This window comes from Cynocephalus volans, chromosome 1 (assembly GCF_027409185.1).
Source record: "Cynocephalus volans isolate mCynVol1 chromosome 1, mCynVol1.pri, whole genome shotgun sequence".
Lineage (NCBI taxonomy): Eukaryota > Metazoa > Chordata > Mammalia > Dermoptera > Cynocephalidae > Cynocephalus > Cynocephalus volans.
The window spans coordinates 237,525,345-237,553,147 of NC_084460.1; the positions used below are offsets into that span (position 1 = coordinate 237,525,345).

General features: G+C 38.3%; 1 protein-coding gene and 1 pseudogene across 1 annotated transcript in view; one reads left to right on the forward strand and one right to left on the reverse strand.

Annotated features, from left to right (window-relative positions):
* LRP2 (LDL receptor related protein 2) overlaps positions 1-27,066 on the reverse strand; it is a gene marked incomplete at its 5' end in the record, with an annotated part of 155,211 nt that extends 128,145 nt beyond the window's left edge. The window contains 9 exon segments of the mRNA XM_063085734.1: positions 1,544-1,660; positions 2,991-3,143; positions 4,425-4,541; positions 5,677-5,790; positions 6,123-6,233; positions 19,288-19,404; positions 24,988-25,077; positions 26,968-27,024; positions 27,027-27,066. Coding sequence (XP_062941804.1) covers positions 1,544-1,660; positions 2,991-3,143; positions 4,425-4,541; positions 5,677-5,790; positions 6,123-6,233; positions 19,288-19,404; positions 24,988-25,077; positions 26,968-27,024; positions 27,027-27,066 — 916 coding nt within the window.
* On the forward strand, positions 13,733-13,805 carry LOC134365442 (U6 spliceosomal RNA; annotated as a pseudogene).
* Positions 27,067-27,803: the final 737 nt, after the last annotated feature.

Consider the following 27,803-nt stretch of genomic DNA (forward strand, 5'->3'; position numbering starts at 1 on the left):
TACATGGTGATATAACACCAAGGTCAAGGGTTCAGATCCCTGTACCAGCCAGCAGCCAAAAAAAAAAAAAAAAAAAAAAAAATCAGCTTTTCTTGGCATATAACAAGTAAGTGAGCCTCACTATTAAAGTGCTCAATAACACCAAGGAACAGACTTTCTCAAGAATTCCAAGTTTAATTTACTAACGAGAGTTTATTTCTGGTATCAAAAGGTTTTTCTGTCTCAATCATATTCAATAAAATATAATTATGTTGGAAACCATGAGCTAAGACTAAAGACTGAATAACTTCATTAGGTTTATCCAAATTCAATAATTTTATTAATATATTAATAATTATATTAATATTTTAGAAACTGTTTCAGAAGAAATACTTTTCTCTAAGTACTTCTTGTACATGCCATGTTTGTTCTTATAGCCAAAAGAATCTCAGATTTCTAAGGAATATCAAAAGAATACAAATACCCTGGGAAAATTCTGACTTAACTGTCTTTTGGAGATCCATAGATGACTACCAAACTTAATTTTAACCAATAGTTCCAATTGTCTTCCAGAGGCCTTTTCCCAACACCAGTAAAAACAATGTTTTTTTTAACCCTCTGTGATCACTTCCTGCTAAAATGTTTGTTGCTCATGCATCAAAAATCAGAAAGAAAGAAAAAGAAATCAGAGCATTAAAAACTCATTGTTCAAATCCTAAGAAAACTGTTCAAATCCTGACTGAGATCTGATGATACTTGGCCCCATCCTAATCACAGTGGCATCAGAACTGAAAATCTCTCAGTGGGAGAAATCGTTTTTATAATTCAGATAGAGGACACATCTAGTTCAATGCCAGTCGCAGCTGGAAGCATCATGATAAAGAATCTGAATGTTAGTTCCAAGCAGAGGTGCAAGTCAGTGGAACACAGAAAGTTGAGCAGTGCAGTCACCAGAGCAGGGACCTAGCAATCCTCTGCTATGTCAGGTGACCACTCTTTACTTGCTGGGTCCCGGGGATGTTTGCGCATCCTGGAGAGGAGGCCAGGAGAGCAGGGTAGGGGTATGTGATAGGCTCAGAGCTGTGGCTATCTGCCAACTACATGGAAGTATTTCAGTGTTTAATAGCCAGTGTGGGGACTGGCCACTTAGCTTGGTTGGTTAGCGCATGCTGTCATAACATCAAGGTCAATGGTTCAGATCCCCATACTGGCCAGCTGCAAAAATAATAACAACAATAATAATAATAATAACCAGTATGGTTGTACCAACCCTGCTTATAAATACTTAAAACAAGAACACTTCCAGCATCAGGTAGTGGACAGGTTCCATGTAGCTAGTCAACTTGCTCATGGCAGAACCACTATTCAGCCTCCACGTGAAAACTTCTCAGAGTTAAAACCTCAGTTTGCGATGCACTCTATAGGTTTTCTGTGAGGACTGTGCTGCTCTTTGTTATGACAGATCATCACTCCTACCCACAAGCACAAACTCCTTGATAGCAGAGATCATGGAACTCATCAGTGCACTGTGATAGAAGACCAGGAGCTCCCACTTGTCACTTACCAACACAAGTGCGGTTGTCACTGTTGATGATATAACCTGGGGGACAAAAACACGCCCCTCCATATGGCGTCTCATGGCATCGATGCTCACAGTTCAAGATAGAACACATAGTCAGACCTAAACAGAGAAAAAAACTTGGTTAAATGAATGGTGACGTTGGGACAAGACTGATTACCTAATAGCTTCTTTTATTACAAGTAAAATCTAAGCAAGCATGTAGCTAAGGTAGAGAAAAGTCTGTCACCATTCAAACCTTTCTGCAATATTGTGCAATAAAAGCTCAAACCCTATTTTAAAAAGTAGTTTTAACTATGTACAAGTATCTCATTATCAGTGCTGTTTATGGAAAAATCAGGTCATAAGTCTATCTTTGTGTCTATGCAGTAGAAAGGGCTAAGAACTCCCAAGTGACTGTACTGAGAATATACCCTACAAATGTTACCTATGGCTAGCTTCAAGAGGTGGGATTTGAGGTGATTTATATTTTTCTGTTAATTTTTATTTTCTAACTTTTGTACTATAACTACAAATCTCTAGTTAATTTTTTAAGCTTTTTTGAAAGGGCTCAAAGATGAAATGAGGAAAAAATGCCATAGAACTCTCTGCATGTTTAAATATTACAAGTTTTTCCAGGAAAAAACATAAATAATATCCTTGGGGTTACGGTTACACAGGCACTGCTAGGCAACCACTAATTTAGTTAGAGTATACAATTGATAAAAGTTAAAATCATCAGTTGCCCATAGAGTTGATGGGTTAATGGTGGGGGGGGAATATTCTACAGCCATAAAAAAAGAAAAAAGTAAAAAAAACTAAATCCAATCACAAATGAGTGAGGTCATACAAAACATCATCTAACAACACTATGCCCAACCAACTCAACTTTACCATTGGAAAGTAACTCAAAGTACATAACCCAAGAACCAGAAGCATTTTCGTTTTGGTTACGGGGGGGGGTTGGTTTTTTTTTTTTTAGTGTAGCCAAGACCTTTACTACAAGTATAAATCAGGAAATTCTCCACGGGGGAGAGAGACAGAATTTTGTTAAGTTCCTCCAATCAAGACGATGGAGTCTATTTCTTCAGTCTATTCCGGGCCTGACAAAGTGACTTGGGCTTGGCCAATAAGACAAACAAGATATAGGCAGAGGCTTAAAAGTGCTTGAGCACTAGAGTTTGCCCTTTCCACCACTGTGTTAACAAGCCTGGGCTAGCCCAAGCTTTTACTGCAACATCCTGACATGTGAGTGGGCTGGTCAAGGCCAGAAGAACTACCTAGCCATCTGAAAGAACTGTGAGAAATAATAAATTTTTGCAGTTTAAGCCACTAAATCTTGGGGTAGTTTGTTACTCAAGCACCAACTGATATGTCCTGTATTTAAGAATCTGTTCTAGAAAAACTTAAACATGTTTGTCTGAAAGTTACCCAGTTCAATTTCCGCACTCACCACAATATTTTCCAATAGTTGTATTGCTTTCATCTTCTCTTCCTGGACAATCTGGAACCCCATCACAAACTTTAAAAATTGAGATACAATGTCCAGACCCTGGGCAAGCCCATTCTCTTGGATTACATTTATAATGGTGACGGGGATTGCTTTCTGTGGGGAGAAGAAAGACAGAGAGGGAGTTAGAGGTCATCTGGGAGGTGGAACCTGCTCTCTTTTAATACATGGTTAAGAAAAGATATGGACCAGATAGACAACAGAAATCTACAAATGGCCTATATTTCTTAATAAACTAGTAGCTTCTAACTCTGCCACTTTTATTGAGATTCTCAGGAGTAGCAACATGGCAATTTTTCAAGTTCCACTCCTTCTGGAGGAGGCAGCCCCCAGCCAGGTTATAAAAGTAAGAAGCAGAAATGGGCCTGGGCCTGAATTATCAACCAACTAAATACATAACCCCCTAAGAGAAGATTCCATTATTTAAATCATGAATTATAGAACTACGGCCATTGGGGTAACTCTAGGATTCCTGACTTTTGGTTCTGGCTGTTTGATTTGTTTTATTTATTTAGTGAAATGTCAACAGCATAAAGAAAAACCCTAAACCAATGTAGGAAGATCACTTCCTGGAATACTGAAACATAAAACCAATGGATGTTCCCAGACCAAGCATCACCCTTGTTACACGTATGACTGGAACAGCACAAGCAACTTGCTTTATGATGTGGTTATTAGTAACTTCTGTAACTGTTGAAGGTACTGCTGATGATATCAGCAGCATGAAGGGGTGAATATCACTGGCAGCTTCCTTCCCACAGAATCGCCTTTCCTGCACCTACCAGTCCCTAGCTCCATCCCATATGTTCCCAGTGTAGCCTCTCTTTCACCACTGGATGTCAGTGACTAATTTGGAAATCAGAATTTGCAAAAAACAAAACAAAACTAAACTGTTACCAAGGTTCAAAGTCATTTTTAAAGGTTGTAGGTCTAAGACTAATCACGTTTCCCCCTATTTTCACTTCCTCTCCAGCTTACTACTTTTATATAGGCAAATCCAGTTAAAATAGGAGTCTCAAAGGGAAAAGGTCAGAGTGGGATATAGAAGAGAGAGACGGTACTACCTTCTGCCTTAAGAATAGGAAGGAGGGGATTATAATTTATGCTTATAATTTATTATAATTTATGGATTATAATTTATGATTATAATTTGAGTTCTGAGTCTTTTTCAGGAAAGCAGTAGAGTCACCTCTTTCTTCACCATCCATTAAGTCCCTAAACAATTCCTCGAACCCCAGCAAATCCTGAGGCTTGCTTATCACACAGGAAATTTCCAATAAGGAAAGGAGGAAAAACAGGTTGTAGTCAGACAAGACCTTTTACTACAGGTATAAACTTTAAGAAAATGCTTTAAATGGGAATCTCTTCCCTCCTTACCACATCCATCTTCATCTGCACTATCTTTACAGTCGTCGTCTCCATCACAAACCCAATTTTGATGAATGCACTGGCCACTGGGGCAAGTGAATTGGTCACCTCTGCAGGTCTGATAGCCTGGAAGAAAGAAACAGCTGCACTCCAAAGACACAAGTCACTCGGAAACAGAGTGCTCATCTCACCGCTTCAATTGAGCTCCAAGAAACTGAAATTTCTGTATCCGTCTACTCCCTTAAGTACATTGACAAAAATGAAAAAAAGAAGGAAAAGAAGGAGAAAGAAGAGGAGAAGAAGGAGGAGAAGATAACAGCAGCTTTAAGTCCAGGAAATGAACTCTGTTGCACAAAGTTAAAAACAAGGTGGTATGTAATAGGTTGACACAAGACAGAGAATGCAGACTGATGAAGATGCTAGAGACCTGCCAGTGTGCACCATTCTCTCACTTTACCATTAACCCTGTAACTGCTTACCAAAGGATTCTGTGTTAACCATTCCATGATGTCACATTCTTTTTAATACAGTCACTGAAATAATCCGAGGTTCCAGAAAGGAAATCAGGCATGGCTCATAGAAAATCAGGGTGATGTTTAAAATACTTAACCTCGTAAGGCATGGATACCAAAGAAGCCAACTTATTGGAATTAGTAAAACTTTCTGACAGTCTCCTAAGCATACACATTCCAAAAAACTGAGTCCAGAGGTGGCAACAATAAGAGAGGTAGTTTGCACTGCAGGCCACAGCACAGAAGTAAAAGTAGGGTCAGAGTGAAGAAATGGAGGCAATGAAAGCCACCTATTCCACACTGGAACTTTTCTGACCCTCCATCATTAGTGTGGTAGGAATTTCAAAGGAAAGAGGAGAGTTAGAACCATTGCTATTAGGGAACTTTCTTTCCTTTTCAAGCTCTTCCCTCACTCTACTGTCAAGATTATCAGACCCACTCCTGAGGTCTGGGTGACATGAGTGTCCAGCGATACAGCATACCCTGTACCCTTGTAGCCTAAGGAAAGAAGAATGCAAACTGTCCATCAGCAACCCTTCAACTCTACACACATCCCTGGAAGATAAAGGAGCCCGCTAAGTAAGGTTCAGGCCATGGCCCCTGAAATGATCTTCTGGCCCCATCTGCCATCAAACATAGTGACTTTTTTCTTTTTTCTTTGAAAAAAGTGGTACATTGATGAGAACAAACAAACAAACAAACAAACAACATTCCTAATAACACGACCCAGTATAAGAAAATCACCGTACTGCAAGAAAGCTCATCGCTGCTGTCTATACAATCATTGTCATGGTCGCAGACAAAGTCGTGAGGGATGCACTCTCCACTGGAACACTGAAACTCGTTGTGCTCACACCTCTCAGCTGCAACACAAGGTTAAGAGGGAAAGAAAAGAGAATTTCAACTTCGCTATAGCCATTTAATCCATAGGAAGATTCTGTTTAAAAAGGGATTCTTATTAGGCAATGGTGTGCTGGTAAATGTTTAACAACCAGTTCTCTGGAACAAAAAGGCCCTGGTTTATAGTGTTTGCCAATTTCCATAGTGTAAATACTCCCACCAGTGGCTGCCTTTAAACTACCAACATGAATTCACTGAACACAGACTTGGGAAGATGTGCACATAACTGGCTTTCTCAAGCCAGTGTAAACTGGCTTCAGTACACCACTGCACATCGCAAGAGCACAATACTTACTGCAGTTGATTTCATCAGAGAAGTCCCTGCAATCAACATTCCAATCACACTTCTGACTAGTGTTATAGCAGGCTCCATTGGCACAGGTAAGCTGCTCACATGTTGGGTAGTCTATAAAAAAATAATAGAAACAGCAAACAAAAATTAAGACATTCTTTCAGCAAACATTTCTTGAGTGACTACTATATGTTAGGCACTAGATGCTGAGCATACATTAATACACATGGTCCCTGACCTCATGTAGATTACAGCTGGACAGAGAAAAGAGACATTAATCAAATAATGACACAAATGGCAAATTACAAACTGGGTTAAGTGCTCATGGGGAAAGTACAGAGGACTGTGAGCCTGTACAGTAGGGGGATTTGGAGCACAGGGAAGCTTCCCTTATAGAAGTGACGTGAGAGCTGAAGAATGAGAAAGAATTTAACCTAATTCAAAAGGGAACCTTCCCGTTATAACACCAAGGTCAAGGGTTCAAATCCCCATACCAACCAGCTGCCAGAAGAAAAAAAAAACAGAACCTTGTTTTTCATAATACAAATAACATCCCAGGAAACTAATCACCACACATGCTTTGGGAAATGAAGGGCCATTTCTTTTGCTAGAGGGTGGGAGAAAGAAAACAGGCCTAGAGATCAGGAGACCTGGGGCCTGAGACCAGGGATATCCCTCAGTAGGTATTTGCTCCAACTCAAGCTACTTATCCTCTGTCACCACTTCCTCATCTGCATATTTGCATAATCTATTGCACAGGGTAGAGGGACCTAAAGACAATGTCAACTAAAGCACTTTGAAAAGCATAATGTGCTCTACAAGCACAAATTATTGTTGCCACCTTATGTACATATGGTCACCTCACTGCCAATAACCACATGCTTACCCTGGTTTTCTAGGTCACAACAGAAAATCAGAATGACCCTTGTAGGAATAACATGTGGTCTGTCTCTCCTCTGTGCTTCCTCAGATTCAGAACCCGTCTCTCAACTGCAGGCTTTGTTCCATTGGTTGTTAATCTGTTTCCGCCATGACATAATGAAACCCCCTGAGATCACTGGGATGTTACTCACTGTGCTTGAGAAATGCTCAATATTGCTACTGCATTATTTATCACAGGTGAACATTTTAATTAAATAGCTTTTAAAAATATTTTGAACTTCTGCCTTTTATGGTCTTTGAATACCCTTATTCTCACAAGTGTAATATCTTCCTTGGTCTATATCTTTCTCATTAAAGATTGTTTTCATGTCTTCAGATTTCTTTTTAACCAAGGAATAGGTATGTGCTCGTTAAGATTTCAAAGATCAGACAGCACAGTCCTACGCTGAGGCTCAATTTTGCATTTAAGAGCCCAATTTGAGATATATAAATCTACTTCAGATAATTTTTGAAAAGTTCCTAAGTCTTTCAAGCAGAAGCAGTGCACAAAATTCTGTGCTGATACTGTATTAAACCTGTCCCATGTAAACAGCTTGTATAAAAAGATGGACTCTCAAATGATCTTTCTCCATTTTTTGTATAGTGAAGGAATAAGCCTAAATCTTCTCATCTCCAGAAGTTCAAAACTAATCTAAGTGTCTTTAAATATCTAAATCCCTAAAGTTACATATAGTTAATCACATATTAAAATTGAAGGCATTTTTAAATAGCTGATTAAAACTTTAAATTTTCTCTGCATTTTAGTTTATTTTTTAGTAGTCCAAAAATGAGCTACTGCTTAGGGTGACTGCTGTCTTATTGAGACAGAATGCATTGCAAATGTGCCTTCGAATAGGTCACACAACTGTTTAATTAATTTTCCCTTCAAGAGACGCAAAGGCCCAAGCAAGGACAGCAAGCAGTCCTGTTCCCGCTGGGTGCCAATCGTTGCTAGTCAGTGCTATCTAGCCTCTCAAGAGCAGCAGAGCAGGAGAACACAACTTAGAAAACCCAGCTCTTTGCAGTAGGATAAGCTACCTGTCAAGAGAATAATTTATTTGGGCTTGGACTGTGGCCACCTCATTTAGGATGATGACTATAAATATGGGGGATCTGGGATAAATGCGTGGGCGGATCTCGTTTTCCACGTCCTGCTCTTTGAGAGCGAGTGCCATAAAACTGAAAGGGGAAGAACTAAAACGGTATCCGCTGACATGACTAAACATTTACTGACATAGCTTATGCCCCTCAACTAACAACAAGGTCAGCTTGATGTCATCAGGGAGGGTACTGTGGTGGCCAAAGGTCAACAGTTTGACACTCAGAAGGAGCAACAGCTTTCTTGTCTCCATCCACACTGACAGTGAATCTCTCCCGATCAGCAGGACACCCCCCCCCAACCCCTGCCCACCTTCTAGCTCTTCTGTGCATAGTTGACCAGTGAGGTACGCCCATAGGAAAGATTGTATAGAGCTCCTTGACTCCACTAAACACTGAAAACATTTGGAAGTTTATTTCCAAATGGTTTTCCCCCTTTGGAAAGCCACACAGAAAAAACAGATACAAATTGCTCACAATCAGCAAATAAAGAAATAAACAAATTCTACTTCCCTTGCTAAAGATGTTAATCAATGAGTTTTAATCTACTGCATGAAGCAGGAAGTCACAATCCTTTGAGCTTCCCATTGGGATATATCTAAAATCTTACCTTTTGGTTTATTTGCTTGGCAAGCCTGATTCTAACCTTATAAACTTTTCCCCATGGAGAAAATCCATCATGTGGCTGAAATGTCCTGCAAGATGTTAAGTATAAGGAAAGTGCTATATGTAAGGAGAAAATATACAAGAACACCAAGGAAACTTTCCTCTGAGTTTGACAAGTTTGACAAGTACCTTTTTTCTTTTTTTTTAAAGATGATCGGTAAGGGGATCTTAACCCTTGGCTTGCTGTTGTCAGCACCACGCTCTCCCGAGTGAGCCACAGGCTGGCCCCAACAAGTATCTATTAACTAAGCCCCATATGTCTAAAGCTTATCTGACACAAAAATGTAAAAACACCCTTCCTCACACTACGCTTCAACCTTCTTACTCTCTCCCTGTTCCAAATGATACATGTTCAGGTTTGTTCCCCCCAAATTGGGAGCTGCCCCCAAAATATGCATACAAAATTGGTGCTTGGAATTTAAAAAAATTTTTCCCTGCTAATAATTTGGTTTGGAGTAAGAAAGATCGTGCTATAGTCCTGTTTACATAATCAGGGAGGAAGATGTAGAAATGTGGTTTGAAGACTTTGTAGAGCTCCCAGAATGGAAATCATTTACAGCAGAGTAAGATACAAATATAAGGCACTGTTCTTTATTATCTTGATAGAAAGACTGTAAATACATTCTAGTCTCACAATTTGACAAAATGGACAAAAAGGACATATAAAAGAAGACAAAGATTATAAAGAAAGAGAAGGAATGTTAAAGGTAGATTACGAAACCTAAGCCGAGATTGAAAAGGAAACAAGAAGTTGCTGATACAAGTCCAGCCCAGCCATCTGGGATTTTTCAAGGTCCAAGAGTCATCCTTTAGAAGTTACTCTACATTACTTACTTTCACTCCAAGACAGACTAATCCAATCAAAGTAATGAATTGCCAGAAAAAGTGTACTAGTTTGGCCACCAACACTTACTTGTGAGTACTACCCACAAAGTTAAATAAGGAATCACCATCACCATCAATAACATATATTGAAAACCATGTGCCAGAAATATGTCTTAGTACTTAGTATGTACGAACTCATTTCATCCTCATAACACCCCATGATGTAGATACTATGATTGCTCCCATTTTAAAGATGAGAAGCCTGAGGCACAGAGAGGTTAAAAAATTTGGAAAAGGTCACACTGGCAGGTTGGAGAGCCGGAATTCAATTTCAAGCAATCTGGTTCCATAACCCACATTCTTAACCACCACAATAGATAGAGCTACCACTTATAGGCTTCACAGTAATAGGAAGAGTGAAAAATTAAAGAAAAAAAATAAACAAATTGAAAAAAAAAACAGGAATAGAGAATTTATAAGTGAGAGTATGAAAAGAAAAATAATCCAAGGAGGGGAAAAAAAGGTTTCTATCTTCCAGTCAGTTTCTCATCCACTTTGAGAAGTCTGGAGAAATGAGGCCAACTCTAGGCTTCTGTCATTTATGGCATATTCTACAAAGGACTTCAATCTGATACAATCAAGGAATTCTAGGAAACTCTGAGCTCGGAAACAGAAATTTCAAGAAGGAATACCAGGACAAACAGGAAAGTCAATACCAAAAAACAGATTGCTCATGGTAGGTACCACCACCACTCCCACCCACCCTCCAACCCCAGTCAAATTCAAGTCCCTGAAGTGTGCACCATCATGAACTAGCCCCTAGGGAGTATACTAACATACCAGAGAACAGAGAAGTGTTTCCTGCCTCTTTCCAAAAATACTTTGCAATGGCTTTCAATCAAAAGCATCTACATAATCAGATTTATAAAACAGAAATAGAAATTCAGCACCTTGGAAAGAGAAAGAAAATATGTTCATCACAAGGGCTAGTAGAATTGGACTAATATCAAGTTTTGTCTGAGCAGCTTTCAGGAAGCCAAAACCAAAAAGGGAAACATATTAGGTTACCTAGTTTTCCTTACCCTGCTCCCTTTTTACTAACTGGGTTTTAAGCACCAAAAACCCATCTGGTGTCTATCCATTGTTACCTGATCGTAAACCTAAATTAGAAATGTGTCTGAGAGGGTTGTTCCAAGAATTCTGAATCTACAGCACCTCCTTCTTCCCATACACAGAGCTATCACTAAAAACTGTAAAGGAGATAAAGACACATGTAGTTCTAAATTCCCAAAAAATAATGATAAAAATAAAAATCTTACACAAGCTCTAATATATGAATAACTGAGCGACAAGAATTTTTTTTTTTAATTGTGTATCAAATACTCCAAGGAATAGAGCCAAGAAGTAAGAGGTCTTCTCATGAGTGAACGAATGCTTATAATGTGCACCATTTTTAGTGGCACTGGTTCTATATAGAAGGAGTTGTGGGGATACATGTTTCATTCAGGGCCACATAACACCTTGGTCCCATAACCTTCCAGTTATTCCGAGTGACCCACCTGGGCAGGATAAAGAAGCAAAGTCTGATCAAAGAGACAGGAAGACTATCTGCACCTCAGTATAATGAGAGTAGTTAGTCACTTTCTGACCACTAGGGGTGTGGCTCAGACCCCTCCTAGGAACCTGGCCCCAGATAATTAGAATAGTCATCCAGCAAATTCTTGCTGGGTAAATGTCAATATGCTAGAAACCAATTATTCTTCAGAGAGCTGCCCTCCTCTTAGAATTCTATTCTACTCAACATATATTGATTAAAAACTGACTTCCTAGATACTGGGCTAAGAATCGAATAAAGAGTTAAACAAAAGTACAAGTAATATAGAAATTCCCACAACTTTTTTTTTTTTGACATTTCATTCAAATAAGCAATCATTATCATCACCTATAAGAGTGCTAGGTACTAGAGATAAAAGCAATGAAATAAAATCCCTGCTCTCACGGAACTTACATTCTTTTTGGGGGAGTGGAATGGCAGGCATTAAAATAAATGTTGCATGGGGGAAAATGTTACAAAAACAGAGAGGGGTAAAACGATAAAGAGTGACCGTGGAGAGTAGATCTCAGATAAGGTGATATTTTAACAAGAACCAGTAGGTTTAGCAAAATGGCAGTCATTGGTGGCATTGACAAGAATGTTTTTTTTTTTTTCAGGAAATTAGTAGAAAGGAAGAACTGTTTTAAGTGGGTTAAGAAAGAAAGGAAGAGAGTGAATGGAAACAGTCTTTAAGACAACTCTATATAACTTCGTTGTAAAAGGGAGCAGAGAATTGGGCAACAGAGTGGGATCTTAGGATCTTTTTAAAGATGGGAGAAAGTTATAAAGTGCCTGTATGATGGAGACTAAATAAAAGAGATTTTTCTCTTTCCTCGAAGTTTCAGGGCTCTGAATCCTATCTCAACTGTAAGAATGCTAAAAAGGCACATCTGTGATGTGATATGTAAGATTGGTCACTTCCAAAGTCCCTCCACTGCTTCCTCTGACCTCAGATAGAGAAAGGAGTGTAAGGGCAAGGCTCATTGGGCAGCTCAAATGTGGAACCAAGTTCGAAGAACAATCTGTTCTTCGTAAGCCATCACAGTCCACAGAGTGACTTTAACCATCTTCTTTATTCTACTCCAACTGTTCCAGTTGGAGTTTCAGCAGTTAAATATATAAAGGAAAATATTTAAATTCTAAAGAACAGAAAGTCAATAGAAATAAAACTTAAGGGACAAAGCCCCAGTTGCAGGCAGACCAAATACTGCTGATTACCAGCAAGAAAGCCTTCATTGTAACAGGGATTTTACCCTTTCTTTGGCATTCCTAAGTAACAAAAAAGAACTGCTGCAAACCAACGATAATTAGCCATAATTTAACTCGTACCAAAATCATTCTAACACAGTACTCGATAAAACAAAATAATCTTTTTACTGAACTGAAAAAAAAAAAGTACTATTTTTGAGCAACCGAAAGTCACTTCAGTATATTAATTGAATAACCCATAATTGCTGCATTGTTCTGATGTTTATCTTAGACTCTGCATGAGTGGGTTTTGCTTGACGCTAATCCCATTAGAAGTAAAATGGACTGCAGTTTTGAATCTCTCTACTCTTTAAAAAAAATTAATTAACAAGCTGTTTAATATCAGGTGCCATTTTATAGATGGCCAGATTGAATAATAAAATAACTTAGGGAAAAAGTGAGTTTTTACCTGCTTTGCAGCTTTTAAATATATATTAAAAAATATTTCTCAAGCATAATAATAACCACAAATACCTCACGCATAAGAACACAGCAGACAAAAAGACCAAACACAATAGGAATCTCTCTTAGCACACCAAATTTATTTCAAAGATAATCGTTTTATTAGGACCTTAATACTCTCGCCTTTCTCATCATCTCATCCATTCTCTCACCTCCCCTCTTCCACCTCCCTGAGAGTACTCTTACACACAATTCTTTGTTCTGTAAAGGAATGCTTGGAATGGACACAAGGTGCTCTGTGTTGGAGCTCAGTGTCTTGATTTTAGAATCTTGAAAGGGTAAGGACTACAACCTACAGGTCTGGTTTGACAGGCAGGGCTTCCTGATCCTTTTGACTACGGGGATGGGGGGAAATTAAGTCTTCCTTTGGAACTTTCCCAATGTCCATTACTATATTTAGGTGGTTTCTAGGTGCCTAAAGTATTAAGACCCATTCCTATAGATAACCTTATTTCTGAGAAATAGAAAAATAAAAGTCTTTTTTCATAGGCTGTTTCTAAGTTTGTCCACAAGTTTATATTCCTATACATCATGACTACAGAAACAATAGAATAAAGCATCATGTCTCACGAAGATGTCTCCTGGCCAAGCTTCACTTAATCTTTGATCATGTGGGAACATTCTAATTTGAAGCACCTATTAAGCAACTGCACTTATCTAAACTGACATTTAAAATAGCTGTGTACACCAATCACTAAATACATCTCAGCAATAATCATCAGTCACAAGGAGAGAGATAGCTAGACATTATGTGCCTCCTAATGGAAATATATACCTCTATATAAAAAGTTTCCTTGGGGTGCTTGCTTCGGCAGCACATATACTAAAATTGGAACAATACAGAGAAGATTAGCATGGCCCCTGTGCAAGGAAAAAGTTTCCTTGGGGCTGGCTGGTTAGCCCAGTTGGTTAGAGCACGGTTGTATAACACCAAGGTCATGGGTTCAGATCGCCACACTGGCCAGCTGCCAAAAAAAATAGTATTCTTGTCTCTCCCTACTCCCATCCCCTCAAAAATTCTTGCACGTGTTCAAGCCTCTAGATCAGTGATTCTCAAGCAGAGAGAGTGATTTTGTACCCATAAGACATTTGACATGTCTGGAGACATTTTTGATTGTCACAACTGGGAGTTGCTATTGGCATCTAGTGGATAGAGGCCAGGGATACTGTTAAGACATTCTACAATGAACAGGACGTCTCCCCCATAACAAAGAACTATCCAGCCCCAAATGTCATTAGTGCCAAGGTTAAGAAACCCTGCTCTAAATCTAGCTACTAACTTTCAGGCAATAGAAGAGACAGAAGAATATGTTAAAGAACATCAGGGGGTGCAATGAGTAAAATCCAGACTTTGGAAAACTCCAGAACAAATGACATAATTTTTTTCCAAAAAGTACATTGCCAAGGGTAAAAAACAAAAACAAAAAAAGGGGAAAAAAAACTCTACAAATTGAAAGGCTTAAGAGACATACCAAGGGCCGGCCCATGGCTCACTTGGGAGAGTGTGGTGCTGATAACACCAAGGCCACGGGTTCAGATCCCTATATAGGGATGGCCGGTTAGCTCACTTAGAGAGTGCGGTGCTGCCAACACCAAGTCAAGGGTTAAGATCCCCTTACCAGTCATCTTTAAAAAAAAAAAAAGAGAGAGAGAGACATATCAGCTAACTTCAACATAAAGATTTTATTTGGGTTTTGATTTGAATAATCAAACTGAAAAATAAGACAACTGGGAAAATTTTAAAACTGGATATCTGATTATTTTTAAAAAGTTGTTTAATTTTTAGGTATGATAATGATACTGTGGTTATGTTTTAGTCATGTTTTAGAGATAAACACTGAAATATTTATGAACAAAACTATATGATGGTGTCTGAGAACTGCTTCAAAATAATCGGAGGGCGGCAATAAAGGGATGTACGTAGAACAAGATTAGCTATGAGTTCCTCATTGATATAACTGAGTGATGTGCATGAAGGGGTTCACTATACAATTCACTCCACTTTTACATATGTTAAATGCCTTCCGTAATAAAAAGCTTTAAGTAACAAATTTTAGAAATAAATAGCTAAGTAACCTTCAGGTGAAAAGACCTTATAAATTCCCATTGCTAAAAAAAGCATTATGAGAGCATGGGCACACAGTTTATTTTTGTTGTGGTTATTGTTGTTTTATTTTATTTTGTTTTTTTATTAGTAGTAGTATATTCATTATTACAAATCGTGATTTTTTTTTATGCCCTTTACCCGACCTATCTATCCTCGCCCAACCCTCTCCCTCCTTCCCCACCATCTCTAGTATCCTTAGGTTTGTTCTCTCCTTCTGAAAGTTCAACAAATTGGTGTGGTCTTTTCTTTCTTTTTCTCTTTCTTTCTCTCCTTCTTTCTCTCTCTCTCTCTCTCCTTCTCTCTCTCCCTCTCTCTTCTTCTCTCTCTCTCTCTCTTTCTTTCTGACTTTTTCCTCTTTCTTTCCTTCTTTCTTAGCACCCAGTTATAAGTGAGAACATGCAGTATTTCTCTTTCTTTGTCTGGCTTATTTCACTTAACATAATTTTCTCTAGACTCATCTATGTTACTGCAAATGGCAGAATTTCATTTTTTATGGTTGAGTAATATTCCATTGTGTGTGTGTGTGTGTGTGTATATATATATATATGTATATATATATATGCCACATTTTCTGTATTCAGTCATCTGTCAAAGGACACTTAGGGGCCGACCCCGTGGCTCACTCGGGAGAGTGCGGCGCTGGGAGTGCCAAGACCACAGGTTCGGATCCTATATAGGGATGGCACGGTGTGGGTGACACCAAGCCAAGGGTTACGATCCCCTTACTGGTCGCAAAAAAAAAAAGGACACTTAGGTTGGTTCCACATTTTGGCTATTATAAATAGAGCTGTGATGAACATGGGAGTGCAGGTATCACTTCAACATGATGATTTCCATTCCTTTGGATATATACCCAGTACTGGGATTGCTGAATCATATGACAGTTCTATCTGTAGTTGTTTGAGGAACCTCCATACTGTTTTCCATAATGGCTATACTAATTTACAATCCTGCCAACAGTGTAGAAGAGATCCCCTTTCCCTGCATCCTCACCAGCATTTGTTATTCTTGGTCCTTTCAATAATGGCCAGTCTAACTGGGGTGAGATGATATCTAAATGTGGTTTTGATTTGCATTTTTCTGATGACTAGTGATGCTAAGCATTTTTTCATGTACCTGTTGGCCATTTGTATGTCTTCCTTTGAAAAACGTCTATTCAACTCCTTTGCCAATTTTTTAATTGGATTATTTGTTTTTTTACTATACAGACCTACGCTAAAATCCTGGCTCCTCGTCCCTTGCTTCTTGAAAATCTTTCTAATCTCTTTGATACGGAATGGCCATCACACCTCCCTTGCAGTATTGATGTGAAAAATGTGTAAGATAGTGGTTGGTGCTTGGTAAATGGCAGTTGCCTTTCCCACTTTCCACAAGACCTTCAAAGAAAGAGGGAAAACAAAATGGGACCAATCCTGTCCCACCGCCCTCTAGTGGCACTTGCTGAGGACTTTGATCAAGGCCATTCATTTTCTTATATACCTTTGGCTGTGACCAGTTCAAAGCACTAACAAGGAAGTATGAAAAGTCTTCACTTCATTTCCTCAGATTTGTGAGATTCTTTTATATTCCTTCATAAATAAAACATAGCAAAGTAGAGGGAAAAAGGAAAGAAGACCTTACTGCAAAACCCTTACATGTGTGAAACTCACTTTAGTGCCATGATGCACTCTGAAGTGTTCATGACTTGTATGATACCAAAAACAAGGAGCTACAAATTTAGCTCTCTTTCCTTAACGAATCCTTTTTTCACCAACTACTTTTACTTACAAAAATTTAATTTTTAAAAAACCTGATTAAAAATTTCTTCCCAGGGCTGGCCCATGGCTCGCTCAGGAGAGTGCAGTGCTGATAACACCAAGGCCACAGGTTCGGATCCTATTATAGGGATGGCCGGTTGGCTCACTTGGGAGAGCGTGGTACTGACAAAACCAAGCCAAGGGTTGAAATCCCCTTACCAGGCATCTTAAAAAAAAAAAAAAAAGTTTCTTCCCAGATATTTTATAAAGCTCACTTCCTTTCCTTCATTCCCTTTTATAACAGCTACTTGCATGCTTATACCCTCAGGCTTTTTCTGGAAGATCTATTGGCAAAGTTGTGAGGCAGTTGTCCTAGTGACTTTAGACTTGGCTGCAGGCTGTTCACATGGAAAAGATCAAGTCTGTTTCAGCTGCCTTTTTTCCTCCCCTATGTAGCATCTCCTTCAGTTCCATTGCATTTGCAATAAAGCGCTCATTTTTATCCACTTGTAAACAAGGGATAAAGACACAGACTGTTGGCTGGTGGCACAGGCTTCTGGTGCTCTCTTAAACATGTAAAAGGTAGGACTTTTCCCTTCTGTAAATGAAGTCCTTCATGAATAGCAATCACCAGACTTAGAACCAGAAGGTGGGTTGAGGGCTAGCCCTGCCATACAACCTTGAATAGGCCACTCTACCCTTTGAAGTTTTAGTTTCTTTATGCATAAGAGAGTATAATAATGCCTGCCTTATTGTCCTCATTGAGGAACCTAATAATAATAACTGGAATTTATATAATGCTCTGAAATTTACAAAATGCTGCAAAATGTAATATATGATTTATCTCCATTATTAATCAAAAATATTTTTTCCTTTTGCCTCAATTAAGGACCTGCTGTTTGCTTTAGAAAGTACTGAAAGGAGGATCCTTGACTTACGAACTTGCGATTTTGTGGCATCTGAACACATACAACCATTTCTAAACTTGACGATGTTCCAAAGTGAAGAGAAACCCAAATTGGAGACACCACAATCTCTTTTGAAAGAGAACATTTAACATGGAAATTATATCAGAACAGAACTGTACAAGGAACTCTGCTAGCAAATGCAGAGACACAGACAAATAGCAGAGACCCTTCTCTCAAAGAAAAATAACATGCAAGGGGAGAAAGCACTAGAGAAGTTTTTTTAAATGTATGGTATGATAATGGTGTGGATGCAGCGTTAATCTGGGCCTGTTTAGGCACAGGTCCCTCCTTTTCACATATGCAAGTATTTCTTCCATTAACAGAACAGTTTGAACAGCAGAGTCAATAGAAACAATTTGCATGCCATAACCAGTTTATGTTAGTTTCCACTCTGGGCATGGCACCCTATTGGGAAGTTTAGCAAAATTTACAGAAGATGGTTCTTTCATGAAGAAGCATAAAATAATATGCCATGTGGAGCAAAGGAAGGAATTTAGAGACAGTCCAGAAAGCTAAAATTAAATCCAAATTATCAAACAATAGAGGAGAATACAGGAAAACTTAGATGAGAATAGACTACCACTTAAATCTTCGGATGGAGGCATAATAACAGTTTATGATCAAGGTTTCTAAAGTATACAAAATCTGTTCACCAGTTATTGGAATACTGAAATAACTCCTTGAAGTTGATAAGTTTAAAAGTAAAAGAAAGTGTCTTTATACAGCACATAGTAAACTTATGAAATGCAGTATACTAAAAGGAAAAAAATCTATAAAAACTCAAGGAAGGTCTGGATAAATTCATAAATAAGAGACTTACAAGAGCTTTTAAGAGAAACTGGATGTGTCTGAGATTAAAGATAGAATCACATGAACTATAGGACTGACAGTAGACTAATTCCTACATTCTTGTATTCTAACAGTTCTGTATAAACCTAACAGTTTTATGTAAAGGCAAATTACTCTCTACTTATTTGTTAGTACATAATACACCATGATTGCACTTTCTTGTTTTGGTTATGGTAATATTTATATGTTTTATATAGAATTATACATAGAATACTGTGATTTATATGCTTTATCTTGTGATGATCAGTTAAAAACTGATATAGTATGCTGCTATTTTAGGGAAAACCACTTTCTAAATTTTTCCAAAGGTAATCTGGAAAATGTTGAGTCCACAAGAGCCAAAAAACTAATGAGAAATTTGACCTAGAAACTTACCAACTTACCATAGTAGTAAATTGGATTTTATCCTCAATGTATTCAATGATCCTTTTATATTCTACTTTAATGTTTCTTACTTCAAAAAATATAGAAGCTTGATGTGCTCAACCAGGACACATTTAGAATGTCTTGTTAAAAATAGACTCCTATCACAACATCACCCCTAATCCACAAAAGAATCTGCCAAGAGATTTCAATAACAAGAGGCATATTGTAGGCATTTCTGTCCATCAACAAATCTAACAAATTGATTAAAATGCCAAAGGGACAAGGGTGAAACCAAACACAGTGCAAAGACTATATAAAACAGACTCACGGCAGTCTCTCTCATCAGTTCCATCTGAGCAGTCTCTGACGTGGTCACACCAGTAATCACGTGGGATGCACTGACCACTGGAGCACAACGTCTGATCACTTAAGCAGAGTGTCCCAGCTGTAAAGGGAAAAGAATATTACTTAATTTATCATTACTGCCAGACACAGACTCATCTATTGATATATACCAAATATTATGAGACTATTGGAAAGCAAAGGCAAGAGCATACATTGAACATAAAGTTCACAGGCACAGAAGGTAAACTACCCAGCTAGCATCAAGCTGAGCTTACCATGCAAAAGCACGGGTATTATATTATCAAAACGCCCACAGAATAGTATTGACGCTCAAGCTTGTTAATGTAGACAATTACATTATCAATATTTGTTGAGGATACAATATAGATTGAAAAGCTATATAGTGAAAAAGATGAATTAAATAAGAATTTTGCAGATGTAGATATAACAAGGATCGGTAGGATCGCGCTCACTGAAGCCCTTGTTTAAACAAAAAGGAAATATGCCAAATGGTTAACAGTGGTTATTCCTGAGTGGTGAGAATATGAGTGATTTTTTTTATAGTTTTCTCTATTACATAAACTGTCTGCATTGACCATATGTCAATTTTATAAACAGAAAAAATTTGTAAGCTAGCTTGATTGCATTCTTTGTTGATTAGTATAGATGAAAGCAGGGCGTCAGCAGTTTATCAAATTTTCCTATGGATAAAACAGATAAAATCAAATGAACTGATGCTTGCAAGCATGATGTGGAAGCTATTCTGTAAATCTGAGGCAGGAATTAACCATGACTTGGAAACATTATCTTATCATGGCATGTTTTAAATTGTCCACATAAAAAGAGAAGCACTTGGGGAAAATGTGATCCTCCAAAAAAGAATATAATCCTCTAAGCGAATTTTTACAGAGCTTCCTACACTTCTATATAGTAAAGATACTTGGGTTTGGCAAACCTTGGTTTTCTAATAAAATGAGATATCTGTTAAGGGATGTGCCATCAAAACATAACAAGAAAAACCTTTCTAAAAGGCAAGTAGACAATGACAGGTTTAGAGTTGGTACTTGAAAATTCAAAGATATAAAGATTATAGTGTGATAAGATGCAAAAAAATTACCATAATTACCACCCTTTTCCATGCTTAATTGATTATATATCTTTCTTATCACTTTGTTCCTTCTTTCTGTTTAACTAATAAAATGGTTTCATTTTAAATGTGTCATGTAATTCTTGAATAGCAAACAAGAATTTTTCCAGTCTGCCTATTTCTGACACCTTGACAGTATGATTTCATATTTTCTCCTAGTACTTCATATCTGTAGGTTAAATTTTACTTCTGTTAATAAAGTCACAATAGATAGACTTTTCTAGAAGGCACTTAAATGACTAAATTCTGTCCAATGCAAAGACACAATTTTGTCTGAATAAGGTTAAAAAGATTATACTTCCTCATTGAATTTCCATATACTATAATTTATTTAAGTATATATTGCCAATTTCCCCATTAAATTAAAGAATTTTTTCTATTCCTGAAAAGCTAAGTCATTAGTCTTAAACAAAATATGAGAAGAAACGAAATCTGGTGTCAGTATTATTTTAATCACATTGGCTTTCTTCTTAAACTCAAGCCCAACTAATTCTATCTTTTGTACTTAAGATTTCAAAGGGAGCAATTAAAAGCTCATGCAAATGTAGAAAAATTTTACAGTTCTATCAACCAATCTAACACTGGGATTCATTTATTCATGCATTCTATAAACATCTATTAAGGGTTTATTACGTGCCACAAAGTATACCAACAATGGGAATCTAATGACAAATAAGATGCAATCCCTACCCTCATGAAGTTCATAGTCTTCTGGTGGAGGCATTAAGAAATAATTAGAAAACAACTATGAAACTGGAGTATAGGCACACAGGAATTCTAGAAGCTTCAAGGAAGGGTTCCTATTTCACTCTGGGATAGGAGTGTGGAAGAGAAACATTTCCTTGAGGAGGTGACACCTCCCCTGGGTCTTAAAGGAGAAGTAGCAGTTAGCTAGGCCCCAAAGCGAGCACTCAGGCAGCATGCACAGAGGTGAAAGGTGGGGACAAAGCATGTGATGCCCAAGGGAACTGCAAGCACTGCTGTGCCCCAAATGGACATTTCAAGGCAGGAATGACAAGTGATAGACATGGAAAACTAAGCACCAGCCACCCTGAGGCCACTGTAAATGGTGTGGGAGTTGCAACTTTCTCCTAGAGGTGATGGAGAGCTACCAAAGGGTTTTAGCGAGATCTTTCCAGCATCAGTGTCAGGGAGAACCAGAGAAGGGACAGGACTGGAGGCAGGAGGGCCAGTCCAGAGGCTGCTGCAGTCACCCAGATGAAAGACGTTAGTAATGGTAGCATAAATGGAACAGAAGAAATGAACTTTAGAGATGTTTATAAGGTAAATTAGGCAGTAGTTGCTGATTAAATGTGGGCAGCAAAGGACAGGAAAGATGCTACTTCCAAGAATAACTTCCAAGTTTCTAGAGTGAGTGCCTGGGGGACTGTGATACCCTTTTCATGCTAATTGATTACATCTTTCATGTCACTTTCAGCAATCTTGCTTTTCATATAATGAAATACTTTCATTATGAAATATATTTCATGAAGTTCTAAATTAACCTGTAAAAGAGTCTCAATCTGCCTGTTTCTCGTAGTTTGAGACCAATTTTGTATTTTCTACCAGTACCGTATAGTGGGTTAGATTTTATTTACAGGTATAATGTAGCCCAGCAAATACAGAAGGAAAACCCAGTTTAGGGGGGAAGATGACTAGTTTCCAGTGGAACCTTGAGATTGAGGTACCTTGAAGATGTCCAACAGGCAGCTGAACATACAAGGCTGAAGGGCAAACAAGAAATCTCCTAGGCATAGATTTGGACCTCACCAGCATACGGAGGGTCACCAAAATCATGCAAATGGTGAGAATATCCTGAGAGAGTGTATAGAATGAGAAGAGCTGCTAAGGGCTGGGCTCTGAGCAACAGTCAAAGGCTGAGTAGAAGAGGAAGACAATATGAAATGACCAAAGCAGAGAGGATAGTGGGCAGCCATGGGCAGCCAAGGGAGTAGTGTTAGGAAGGAGGGAGTGATCACTGCAGGCAGATGCAACAGAAAAGTCCATCCAGCATGATAATGGAGGAAAAGTGCCCACTGGATTTGGCAATCAGGAGTTCTCGGGTGCCTTAGTGATCACAGCAGTGCCATGTTTATGTGAGGGACAATCTAATAAAGGACATCTCATAAAGAATTTTTATACCATTAAAAATGTGAGAATTACCTTATGAAATCCATACTCATTTAAAATGGTATATAATGTTGCTTGTAAATTACTGCTATAAACTTATCTCCAGTCTCTTTCCCCAAGCAGTTGCCCTTAGTTCCCACCACCTCTGTAAAGGGCTGTCTACCACGTGCTGTATCACAAAACACAGCTCAGCTTACTTCCCGTTCTCTGTGGGGAGCAAGGGGACATGGAACCAAAATGGTGTATCTAGCCAAAAAACAACCCATCATTCAGCAGCCAGTGTCCATTTATTAAGAACCTACTCTGCCAGACAGAAGGCCAGTCCATGGGGATAAAGAGCTAAATTAAGCATAGCCACTGCTCTCCAGAGATTCTCAATCTAGCCCCATCCTGTTCCCATTGAGCATCCGCTATCTGAAGTCACCCCATCTTTCCCCTAGGACCTCTGAGAGGCCAGCCAGAGAATACCACAGCCCAGACAGGATCCCTACAGTGACGGTTTTTTCCTGCTCCCTACTGTGCCTGGCACTTTTCCTTCCTCCCCTCAGTACGTCTGAACTACCATCCCCCATTTCTCTCTTTCAGTTCTAGTTGTCCCCTTTCGCCACTCTACCTGTAACTCTGACACATAACTGAACCTGATCTGTGTGGCCTTGGTTAGCTCCTGTCCATGTCTTCCTCAGGACAGCCATTTGCCACCACCACCATCCTCCACAGCCCTACAGTTTACTGGTGTCCCTTTAGCCACCTTGTCCCTGCCATTCCCTTATTGCTGGCAGCCCCATGGCCAGCCCTTACGGGCCCTGACAGGCTATTCAATTTATACAGTCTTCATTTTAGATATAAACCAAGCCAATCTCATGGGTATTTTGAGAATCTCTGTCCTCTTCCTCAAAAGACCCTTGGTATCCAGTGGCCCAGCTGAAAAGGAGTTCACACTTAATACTGAACTCAAAAGTCCTGGGATAAATTCCAATCTCTCAGAAACACATCCAGGACCTACTGAAGACCATAGAATCTCCATTCCTAGTCACCTAAAGACCAAAGTTTCCATATGAAGTAGCCATCAAACACATCTGGTTCTTCTTTGATCTTTGTGGACAATGACCATGTTAAAATGCCAACAAGGCATTTGGGGGATGTGCATTGTGTGGCAAAGTTCAAAGACCAATGCCACACTGGGATTAGAGCTGGACTCTTCCAGGGGCAACTGGGATCAAGGGCTGAGGTGGCTCATTCCAGCCTGACATCTTCTCTCCAACTTCCACCTCAGTCCAACATAGACCTTTTTTGGTCTTATAAAAAAAACAGGGGGAGGATGTTGATGTCCTCTCTTCTAGATATTAAAAGTTGTGTAATGAGGATGTAAAATTTGAGACTTCAGCAGCTTTCATGCAATCACGGAAAGCCAATGGGATAAATATGGCAGAACAGAAAAATGGGAAAAAATTGGATGAGCTGGGAATTAGTCAACTCTGGAAAATCCCTATAGTTAGGTTTCTTATTATGTGAGATAATAAATCCCCTATGTGTTTAACTTTTTTGAGTTGTGTTTTTCTTTCCTTGTTTCTTTCCAAAAACACTCACACTGATAACAGGAATGATTTTAAATTGTACAAATATCCTTAGCAGAGAAAGCAATGGAATGACACACATGAGAGACAAATTTCTAACAGGTTGCCATCTTTTACTTACTCAAGATTACTCTCTCATCTAAAGTTAGTTTCAAACCCATTAAAACACTTATTTCCAGTTTGATCCCAAAGAAATTAGAATTTAAGGGTTTCTTCCAGGTGACTGTCCCAAAAACTCTCAATGCCCAGGAACGGAGCAGTTGCCAGGCCCTCTTCACTGCTACTGTTTTCTCTCTTGTTGCAGGTCATCCTATGGTGGCTGCAGCAGCTGTAACTGAAGTAATCACCAACAATGCCTCCAACAGACCTACTTACCAGCTCCCACTTGCACTCACTCAAAAAGAAGAGAGTTTTATACTGGGGTGTAAAGGGTGGAAGAGTTGAGTGCAGAGTGTGCCACAAAGCAAAAGGTCTCATCCAACTGTCAGCCACACAAGTAGAGACCCCCACTTATACCTACCAATAAATGTTTTGTTTCTTTCTTCAACATAAGATAATCCAAAAGAAAGACTGGAAACCTATCCCATTTCCAAATTGCTGGGATACATTTATAGTTCTTTAATACCTTTACACTTTCAAAATCATCCAACCCCTGAATGAGACTGCTGGAAAAGGTTGCCTTGTCATTTAAGGCCCAGCTTGGCATATAAAGAACTATCCCATTGTGTGTAACCTGTTCGTGACAGGTCAGATTTTAGGTGTCCAAAGAGCCAAAACAAGATTCCTCTTGAAACACTTGCATTCTGTGCTGATATTCATCTGAGCCACCATCAGTCCTGCTCGTGGTCACATCCCCAGGAGCAAGGAACACACACCCCACTACTCTCACACTGGAAATAGCCTTTCCGGCAGGAACGGGGAGCTAAGACAAGCCAAAGTGGAACTCACTGTACAAGCAGCTGCCCTGTTTTACCAGCAAGCAGTTCTTATTTCAAAAAAATGTATGTCAACTCCTGCTCGACATGTTTGAAGGCAAATAGTGAACAACCCTTATACTAGAGTCTGTGGACTCTAACCGTAGTTCACTGTCAAATATTCTCAGCAATGGCATTACCAGAAACTGATGATCTCAAGCAATATGAAATAAAACAAACAGCCAAACACACATACACACAAATTTATGACAAAAATATTAAATTAAAATTTTAATTTAAGTAAAAATTAACCATGAGTTATTGTTAAATTATTTGACGTGTTTTGTAGTAGCTAAAAGTAAAGCATCTCGATGAACTATAAAACCCATGAGATTTGGAAAAGAAAACCCATAATCAAATTTTTATTGTTTCCACAATTTATTTGCTTTAGGATACTTGGCAGATTCTCTGAGCCTCAATATACGCATCATAAAATAGGGACTATACTTATCTCATGGTTTGTTGTAAAAAATAAGTTAAATAATATATGTGAAAGTGCCAGGTAATGTTAGTTGCTATTGCTATTGTCATTGGTATTGTTGTTGTTATTAGTATATGTCAATAAAATATAACAACAATCTCTGAAGAGTTGCTGGTATAACTTTGTTTATTTCTTTATGCCGGAATACTCTGTTCTCTCAATAACATTATGAGGTAGGCTGCTTTTTGCTCCTGTTGTTCAATCTAAAATGAACTCAGTAAGCACAGAGGAGGCAAATAGCAGATGATCATGTCCCTACAGATACAGCTACTCCCTTGCTCAAAGTGTGGGCCACAGACTAGCAGCATCATAATAAACTGGGAGCTTGTAGAAATGCAGAATCTCAGGTCCCACCTCAAACATACAGAAGGAAAACCTGCACTTTAACCAGCAGCTCCCAGATGATGCATTTGTGCATGAAAGTTTGAGAAGCTCTGTATAGGACCAATTCCTTACCCTTCCTCCCATTTTCAAATGCATTATCATCCAAACAATACACCAAAGTATGACTGTTCTGATGTACCATAGGATGGACAACAATTCAAAGCAAAAGTAATTTTTTCACCTGCTTTCCTGGTTTTTGGAAGATAACCCTTGTCTGTTCACCTGTCAGAATAAAAGAAACTGTGGCAGTGTGATTGACCGCCTATGATACATTGGGAAAAGAACTGATTTAACGGATGGGATTTGTGTGTGGCTCTTACCAACTGTGAGCCCTCTAATAAACAAGTGAACTTCTCTAAGCCTCAGTTTCCTAATCTGAAACCTACCTCATAATATTGTTGAGAGAACTAAACAAAGAAATATAGGTGAAAGTGATTTTATAATTAGTTAAATTTGGGGTTTACTATATTATCATGTTTTTTAACTAGAATTTTTAAAAAACGCAAAACCACACTAACCATTTCTGTGATTTCTTTATGGTAATTCACACAAATTATACTACATCCTTTATATAAAAACAGACTCCTTCAATTGCGAATCACAGTAGTTCAGATCACATTATTTTTTATGTTCTTGTTGGTACACAAAATTTACAGAGTGAATGTCAGAAAATTACTTTATAGGCTTCAGAAAACTGCTCCCAAATTTGTTTCCACATCAAGGTCACGGTCATGGAATAAAGGTAAGGTAGAAATTGATATATATTGAACCCTTCCCTCAAAAGAGGGAGAAACAATTATCAACGGCATTGGTTCTCTATTCAGCTGCACAGATTTCAAAAAGACTTGAGATCAGCCCTGGGTCTATCACTGCAGGCACAGCTCTTTTCTTATAGCTGAAATCACCACTTACCATTATTCAAAACAGAGTTAGCCTGGCCCCTCCCCTGCCAACTTCATCTGAGTCACCAAACAGTCTTTGGTGGCATCACACCTCCAAACTGCAAGGACACAACATCCATTTCCACACTGAAATGGTCACTGTCACATTCTGTAATACCACAAGCATCAGAAAGACAGTAAAAAAAAATTATGCCATGCAAGTATTTCACAGAAGAAATACAAATTTTTGATAAAAATGAAAAAATATTCAACTAATTAGTAATCAAAGGAAAGCAAATAATTTATAAAATGAGGAAAACATTTTCATAATGATAATATTAAAATATTTGTTTAGAGGACTGCAGGAAGAAGGTCATTTTCAGACACAGTTGATTAGAATATGCCTTGATGTAACCAATCTGGAAAGAAACTTGACAGCAGGTATCTTGCTTTTTAAACTTACCCTATATCCTGCTCTTTAATTTAGAACTTTTACTTCTAGGGTTTTTTTTCTAAGGGGCAAACCAGAGAACTAGACATACAAAGATTTTCATGGTAACATTGTTTATAATAAAGAAAATAGAACCTCCTAAATATCCAATAAGAAAAGGATTAAATTTTCTTATATCTATATATTGACATATTACAAACTTATGAAAATGGTTATGAAGAATTTCTAAATATTTGAGAAACTCATAATGTAACAAAGACAGGGATGCAAATTTTTACCTATAACAGAGTCACATATGAAAAAAAGAAAACATATAAAAAGATCAGAATGCTAACAGTAGTTATCTCTGATAATATGAGTAACTTATCATTTACTTGACTGTTCTTTTTTGAGTTCCCCATCCTATATTTTTTAAAGTGTTTTTGTATTACTAAATCATATATAGCAAGTTATGACCCTTCATTCTTAGATTCAGAC